The 7,771-nt window shown below is 57.4% G+C and overlaps 1 protein-coding gene across 1 annotated transcript; it reads left to right on the top strand.

Annotated features, from left to right (window-relative positions):
* Positions 1 to 7,657, top strand: NR1D1 (nuclear receptor subfamily 1 group D member 1). Its single transcript, XM_010991801.3, has 8 exons — positions 1 to 681; positions 3,405 to 3,746; positions 4,013 to 4,101; positions 4,190 to 4,334; positions 4,675 to 5,315; positions 5,607 to 5,792; positions 6,314 to 6,524; positions 7,176 to 7,657. The coding sequence occupies exons 1-8, from the start codon at positions 651 to 653 to the stop codon at positions 7,373 to 7,375; spliced, it is 1,845 nt and encodes a 614-aa protein (XP_010990103.1). The 5' UTR covers positions 1 to 650; the 3' UTR covers positions 7,376 to 7,657.
* The last annotated feature ends 114 nt before the right edge of the window (positions 7,658 to 7,771 follow it).

Genomic DNA, 7,771 nt, shown 5'->3' with positions numbered 1-7,771 from the left:
TCACTGGGGCACGAGGCGCTCCCTGGGATCACATGGTACCTGCTCCAGTGCCGCGTGCGGCCCGGGAACCCTGGGTTGCTGGCGCCTGCGCAGAGCCCTCTGTCCCAGGGAAAAAGGCTGGGGCAAAAGGCGGCTGAGACTGGCAGAGTGAAATATTGCCGCCGAGGGAACGTAGCAGGGCACACGTCTCGCTTCTTTGCGCCTGGGTGCCCCGTTTCTCCCCATCACCTACTTACTTCCTGACTGCAACCTCTCTCCCTCTGGGACTTGTGCACCGGGAGCTCCAGATTCGCTACCCTGCAGCGCTGCGGAGCCGTCAGGCTGTGGCACCCCGTGCACTGCAGAGAACCGACCCTCCGTGCTACCTTCTAGCCAGAACTACTGCAAGCTGATTCCCCCCGCCCCCTTCCCCCAGAGTCTCTCTGCTCTTCCCATGCAAAACAGACCTCCGTTGCCTCAGCGTCCTACCCTTCTGCAGGGCTGCAGTCCCGCCACCCCAAGACCTTGCTGCAGGGTGCCTCGGATCCTGATCGTGAGCCGCAGGGTCCACTCCCCGCCCTCGGCCAGTGCCCAGGGGGCGACAGGGGCAATTGTAACCTCCAGTTTGTGTCAAGGTCCAGTTTGAATGACCGCTGTCAGCCGGTGAAGACATGACGACCCTGGACTCCAACAACAACACAGGTACTAAGCTTCCTTTGCTATCATCCTTTTTCTGTCACTGTCTTCTCTCCTCCATCTAAGCCTTAGAACAAGAGGAACTTTGTAAGGGACTGGGGACTCCCTCGGCCTGAGGATTTGCTAGCATGCTGGTGGCCATAGGCTGGGATTTCCAGAGCGGATTGTTCAGTCTGGGAAAACGCCCGGAGGCACCCCCGCGACACCCCTCAGAGTCCCAGAGCTCCCTGTAGCCTGAAGGACCCGAATCGCGGGGAAGGAGGAAATGAAAAGCGGGTACATGTGGTGAGATAAACAGTTTAGAGGAACTGGGAGCTTTGGAGCAGTGCCCCGAAACGCCCCATTCTGTCCACCCCCTGCAGCTGTGGCATGCCTGGACTTCTCGGAAGGAGGACCCCCTCCTTCCTCTTCCCTTAGTTCCTGCAGGCTCGAGGGAACTTGAGAAGCAGTGGAGCGATCTGGGTTCCAGGCAGGAGGGGCTGGGGGAATGGGTCAGATCTCACTGGGAAATCCTCAGTGACTGTAGGGAGCGGCACTAAAGGAGCCCCGAGAGTGGTGCTTTGCCCTAGGGAGGACACCCAGAGCGCCCAGGCGGCCGGGAGCGCTCACATGGCTGCAGAGCCGGGCCCACGTGCTGCGTTTGTTTTCATTCAGCAGAAGCCGTGGCCGCCACCCCATTGGTGGTTGCCTCCCGGCCCCGTTACATAATGAGCTCCGCCCCCGGTTGCCCTGGCAACGCGTGTTCCTTTCTCTCCTCCCCTCAGTAGTCCCGGCCCAGCTGGCGTTCGGCACTCTGCCGGAGACTCGGACCTCGGACTCCGAGGAGGGGAGGGACGGGGGCGGGGCTGCTGCTCTCGATTGACGGCAAGCGGAGAGGGCGGGGCCTCGGGTTCTGGGGTTCCTCGTTGGGGAGCCACGTGCAAGAGGCACACGTGGAGCTGGGACGTGAGGCCGGCTGAGGGCCCGGCTCCCGCCCCGCCCTGCCAAGATCTGGGTGAAGCTGGGCTGACTCACCGCCCCCGCCTGCCTCTTTTTCCTGTCCGCCTGCTCCGGGGCCCCCCCGTCCCCATAACTGATGCAGAGTTATATGGAGCCATCCCTGACCTCTCGTGGCCTCATGTTTACACTCCTCAAAGGGACCTCACATCTAGCCACTTTTCTCATTCCTTTCCTCTTTATTCTCTTTGCACCCACCGCACTGACCTGCCTTTAGACTCAGCTTTCCCACATTACAGATTCTTTCTGTTCCCCCAAGCATCTTAGTTCTGCAAACACTGTCTTACCTGTACCCTGACCAAACAAGAAGCAGTTTGCCTCCTAAGGACTTCCCCCAAAATAATAGCTGAAAAGAGATCGTCTCTTTCATCTTTTTTTCCCCCTTTTTTTTCTTTTTTTTTTCCCAACAGAAAAGAAAACAGACCCAGAGAAGGGAGTTGATTTCCTCTAGGTCACAAATCAAGTTGGTGGTGATAGCTCCAGAACTAAAACTAGACTCTTTTGAGTGTGCCCCTCACTTCCAGGTTGGAAGTCTCTTTGGATGAAAGTCTTAACTCCCTTTTTGGGGATGGCTGAACTAGGTCAGATTCATTTACCACCAAATAAATATCCCATCCCCCCACCTCAGCCCTGAAACTGTAGGAGCTGATCTGTTGTGCAACTATTTTACAGGGAACTAGGTTCACCCTGACCAACCTTGAGCTATTTTAGGGATGCCCTGCCCAGCTTAGTGTGTGTCAGTGGGTGAGCAAGACATGTGCCTCTGTAGACACGTAGAATGGCCTGTGTCGGCTCACACGTGTCCTGGGATCCTCCCTTCTCCCACCCAATCCATGGCAGGCTGAGCTAGGTATTTGGCAAAGGTGTGGCAGGCAGGTCACCTTTTTCTCCTGCTAATGCAATGGGAGCACGGCTACCTGGTTGGCAATATAACTAGAGGGCCAAAGTCCCTGAGTAGCCAGAGAGCCAAGGTCGTTGTCATCAGGCTGAGTGATCTGGAAGGGGGAATTCCAAAGCCTTCGGCTGGACAGTTTGTCCTTCACTTCCACCTCCGGCAACTTGCACTAAGTCCTTCCTGGATTCAGAGATAGAGTCCTCTCTGACTCTCGATCTTGGAGGCCAGGGGAACAGGTTCAGTACCTTCTGAGAATATGTCTTCCAGTTTTGAGGGGTTGCAACTGTCTTACCCTTGTAAGACCTCCACTCTCCTCTCCTCACTGGTGGCCAGCTGCTCCTCCATGGTCTCATCCCTGGAATGGTCTTGGTGTTAAAATCGGCAGCTGTTTTTTTTTTGAAGCCTGGGCATTATGAATGGTTTTCAGCTGCTCATCCCATCCCCAGGTCAGCTGCTGACAATTAAATCATTATCTGCATTTGATATTCTAAAGGAAGGCATCCAGGGCCGGAGATGGGGGAGTGGAGGGCAGGCAGGGGCTGTACACATGTGAGATACTCAGAACATCACAGAGGTCATGCCTCTCGGGAGGTACCTCACACCCAAGGCAGCACCGAATGTACCTGCCAAGAGTTGCAGGGGTTGGTTGGCCATGTCTGGTATGTGCTGGGACATTGCTTATTGTGGCTCTTCCAGGGACTCCAAGATTAGGGGTTCCACGTGGTTAACTTCTGAATGTCCAACAGTGTTTTGGGGAGGCAGGTGGGGGATGAGCAGAGTGGTGCCCTAGGACCATATATGGTGCTTGACACCCCTTTCTTTTTTATTCTCCTGCCAGGTGGCGTCATCACCTACATTGGCTCCAGTGGCTCCTCCCCAAGCCGCACCAGCCCTGAGTCCCTCTACAGTGATAGCTCGAATGGCAGCTTCCAGTCCCTGAACCAAGGCTGCCCCACCTACTTCCCACCATCACCCACTGGCTCCCTCACCCAGGACCCAGCTCGCTCCTTTGGGAGCATTCCGTCCAGCTTGGGTGACGATGGTTCCCCTTCTTCTTCATCTTCCTCCTCCTCATCCTCCTCTTCCTCCTTCTATAATGGGAGCCCCCCAGGGGGTCTACAAGTGGCCCTGGAAGACAGCAACCGAGTGTCCCCCAGCAAAAGCACCGGCAACATCACCAGTGAGTAAATTTCCAGCCAATTTTGGGGAAGGGAAGGTGTCCAGGCCTAGGTGGGGAGTTGATGTTCACGTGACACAGTTACTCCCAGGGCCCGGCCTCAGGGATCTCTCCTAGAGTTTCACCAGCTGCTGTCAGCCCAATCTGGTCATTCAAGTGCCCCCTAGATTCAGCTTTACCCCATCCCAGTCTCCAGCCCAGAAAACCTCCACCTCTCTGGCCACTCAGATACCCCTCCTGTTCACCTGCTGCCCCGTCTCTTCCCACAGAGCTGAATGGCATGGTGCTACTGTGTAAAGTGTGTGGGGACGTCGCTTCGGGTTTCCACTACGGCGTGCATGCCTGTGAGGGCTGCAAGGTGAGGCGGGGTGGGGTCAGGGCAGGGACCACAGGACACATAGGCCTGGCCTGGACGGAGATGCTCACTAGCTGCCCCTGCCCGACAGGGCTTTTTCCGTCGGAGCATCCAGCAGAACATCCAATACAAAAGGTGTCTGAAAAACGAGAACTGCTCCATCGTCCGCATCAATCGCAACCGCTGCCAGCAGTGTCGCTTCAAGAAGTGTCTCTCCGTGGGCATGTCTCGAGATGGTGAGGCAGTGCTGTTGCCCCATGAGCATCCCCGCGCCCACCCCTTCTGCCACTTAAAGTTTCTGAATTAATCCCTCCCTTAAAAAGTCCCAATACCGTGCGTCTCATTTACATAGGGAATGCCCGGATTTCATCCTTTTGGGTAAACACATGCTTCTTTCCCATTAGTCCCTCCGGTCACCAATCCCTACCTGGAAAACCCCCTCGATGAGTGTGGCCTTGTGGGTTTTGGTTTTGACGTGGAAGCCCCAGCGCGAAGGGTCTTGCCCTTTCAGGAGGAAGGAAGGAAGCATGTGAGCGTGTAAGAGAACTTTCTGACACTGCTCTTATCCCTCCACAGCTGTGCGTTTTGGGCGCATCCCCAAACGAGAGAAGCAGCGGATGCTGGCGGAGATGCAGAGTGCCATGAACCTGGCCAACAACCAGCTGAGCAGCCAGTGCCCGCTGGAGACCTCGCCCACCCCGCACCCCACCCCGGGCCCCCTGGGCCCCTCACCACCTCCGGCTCCAGCCCCTTCCCCTCTGGTGGGCTTCCCCCAGTTCCCACAACAGCTGACACCCCCCCGATCCCCAAGTCCGGAGCCCACAGTGGAGGATGTGATATCCCAGGTAGCCCGGGCCCACCGAGAGATCTTCACTTACGCCCACGACAAGCTGGGCAGCTCACCTGGCAACTTCAATGCCAACCATGCCTCAGGCAGCCCTCTAGCCACCACCCCACATCGCTGGGAAAGTCAGGGCTGCCCACCTGCCCCCAATGACAACATCATGGCTGCCCAGCGTCATAACGAGGCCCTGAATGGATTACGCCAGGCTCCCTCCGCCTACCCTCCAGCCTGGCCCCCTGGCCCTGCCCACCACAGCTGCCACCAGCCCAACAGCAACGGGCACCGGCTATGCCCCACCCATGTGTACCCAGCCCCAGAAGGCGAAGCCCCTGCCAACAGTCTGCGACAGGGCAACTCCAAGAATGTTCTGCTGGTGAGGGCACTGGGGGTGAGGTGGGCAGGGGGCCTGGGAGACTGCATTTAGCACAGGGCCACTGGGTGTGCCTGGAGGCTAAGTGCAGGGAGGATGCTCAGCCCTGGAGGCAGGGCTCTGCCTGGGAATCCCTGATCTCCACCTGGCACCTGATTGCTACTCTACCTGACAGACCCATCCTCCAGGGCCCCAACTCTAACCCAGGCAGAATCTGGGGCCCAGAGGTGCTGGGGGAGCCCATCTGAGCCAGTCTGGCTGATACTCCCCTCCCCAAATTCCTTCCTTCTCCAGGCATGTCCCATGAATATGTACCCGCACGGACGCAGCGGGCGGACTGTGCAAGAGATCTGGGAGGATTTCTCCATGAGCTTCACGCCCGCTGTGCGGGAGGTTGTAGAGTTTGCCAAGCACATCCCTGGCTTCCGTGATCTTTCTCAGCACGACCAGGTCACCCTGCTTAAGGCTGGCACCTTTGAGGTGAGTGACCCTTTGCACTCCCTGCTCTTGACTTTGGGAAGGATCCAGCAGAAAGGCTGGGTGTCTGGGATGAGCAGAGGCCCTGAAACCCCACGATTTTTGTCCTTACTCGACTGATGAAGGAGGGGGCAGGCTCCCTCCCAGTCCTGCCTGTGGACGGCTGAGGCTTCTGCCATCTCAGCTGGGGTCTAATCACATCCTATTACCTTAAAATAACTTTAGGGTACAGCACTACCCCCGTTCTAGGCATGAGCAAATTAATTCGGGTGAAGTGCCTTGCCCAGGGTCACAAGGAGTGATAAGGCTGAGACTCAGATTCAGGCCTGCTGGATTCCAAAGCCAATGAGATGTTCCCCATCCTTCCACCTGGGCCCCCCACCCCCACCCATTGCTCACTCAGAAACTAGCCCCACTCTTGACTGAGAAATCTAAAGCAGCATCAGTCACCCCTTCGGAAAACTTTAGGGGCAATCTGGCAAGTGCTCCTTCCACCCCACCCAGGATGACTGTCCCTGCTTTAGGTGCTGATGGTGCGCTTCGCGTCGCTGTTCAACGTGAAGGACCAGACAGTGATGTTTCTGAGCCGCACCACCTACAGCCTGCAGGAGCTTGGCGCCATGGGCATGGGCGACCTGCTCAACGCCATGTTCGACTTCAGTGAGAAGCTCAACTCCCTGGCGCTTACCGAGGAGGAGCTGGGCCTCTTCACCGCGGTGGTGCTCGTCTCTGCAGGTACGTCAGGCTCTCGCCTGAGCCTGACCCGGGGAGGAGGCGGACGCAGTTCGATTCAACACACCTTTTATGGAGTACCTACTCTATGCCAGGCCCCGCACTGGGCACTGGGGATACAGACATGATTCAGACACAGTCTAGCTTGGGAGACAAGACTCATGCCCGACTAATTATAAAACAGTGAGATAAGTGTCACAGTAGAAGCATGAACCAAGGGCTTTGGAAGCACACACAACTATTTCTGCCTGGGGAGCTGGGGAAGGAGGTGACACTTGAGTGGGGCCTCAAAGGACAAGTAAAGATATTGCCAGGCAGAGAGAGGGGGAAGGGCATCCCAGGCAGAGGGCACTACAGAGCAAAAAGCAAGCAAGCCTGGGCGTGCTCGGCCTGTTCAGGGAAGGAGGGTGGCCTGGTGGGGTGGGAGGTGACCAGCCCTGCTGAGCCCACGCTCCCAGCTCTCAGGCACCTCCTGCTCTGGGGTCAGAGGCCTGGGAGGGAGAAGGAGTCGTGTCCCTCCTCCGCCTCCTTCCCCGTCGGCCCCCGGAGGGGCTTCAGGGAGAGGCTGCATGGCCCGCCGCGTCCTCGCAGACCTCGGGGTCCTCGTCAGAGGAGCTCAGGGAGCCTGCCTCACTGCTGTCGTCTTCCCCACAGACCGCTCGGGCATGGAGAATTCCGCTTCGGTGGAGCAGCTCCAGGAGACGCTGCTGCGGGCTCTTCGGGCTCTGGTGCTGAAGAACCGGCCCTTGGAGACTTCCCGCTTCACCAAGCTGCTGCTCAAGCTGCCGGACCTGCGGACCCTGAACAACATGCATTCCGAGAAGCTGCTGTCCTTCCGGGTGGACGCCCAGTGACCCGCCCGGCCGGCCTTCCGCCGCTGCCCCCTTGTACAGAATCGAACTCTGCACTTCTCTCTCCTTTACGAGACGAAAAGGAAAAGCAAACCAGAATCTTATTTATATTGTTATAAAATATTCCAAGATGAGCCTCTGGCCCCCCGAGCCTTCTTGTAAATACCTGCCTCCCTCCCCCATCACTGAACCTCCCAGCCTCCCCTATTTAAACCACACCCCCCCTTATTCTCTAGCCCCCCAACTTGTTCTATTCCTGTCTCAAATCCAATAGTTCACAGCTGAGCTGGCTTCTGTGGTGTGTGCTCGTTTGGGGGAAGGGGGAAGGAAATATGGCCAAGGCCAGGGGCACACCTCTCCATCTGGTCAGTTTGTGGGGTGGGGACTCTGCCAGCAGAT

Source organism: Camelus dromedarius, chromosome 16 (genome assembly GCF_036321535.1).
Source record: "Camelus dromedarius isolate mCamDro1 chromosome 16, mCamDro1.pat, whole genome shotgun sequence".
NCBI lineage: Eukaryota > Metazoa > Chordata > Mammalia > Artiodactyla > Camelidae > Camelus > Camelus dromedarius.
This window is presented reverse-complemented; position numbering and strand designations above follow the sequence as displayed.

What these genes read in the sequence shown, in the direction of transcription:
- NR1D1 (XM_010991801.3), top strand. Translation starts at nt 651, where the DNA reads ATGACGACCCTGGACTCCAACAACAACACAG. An exon ending in GGACTCCAACAACAACACAG is followed by an intron (nt 682 to 3,404) that starts GTACTAAGCTTC and finishes TTCTCCTGCCAG; the next exon opens with GTGGCGTCATCACCTACATT. An exon ending in AAGCACCGGCAACATCACCA is followed by an intron (nt 3,747 to 4,012) that starts GTGAGTAAATTT and finishes CTCTTCCCACAG; the next exon opens with AGCTGAATGGCATGGTGCTA.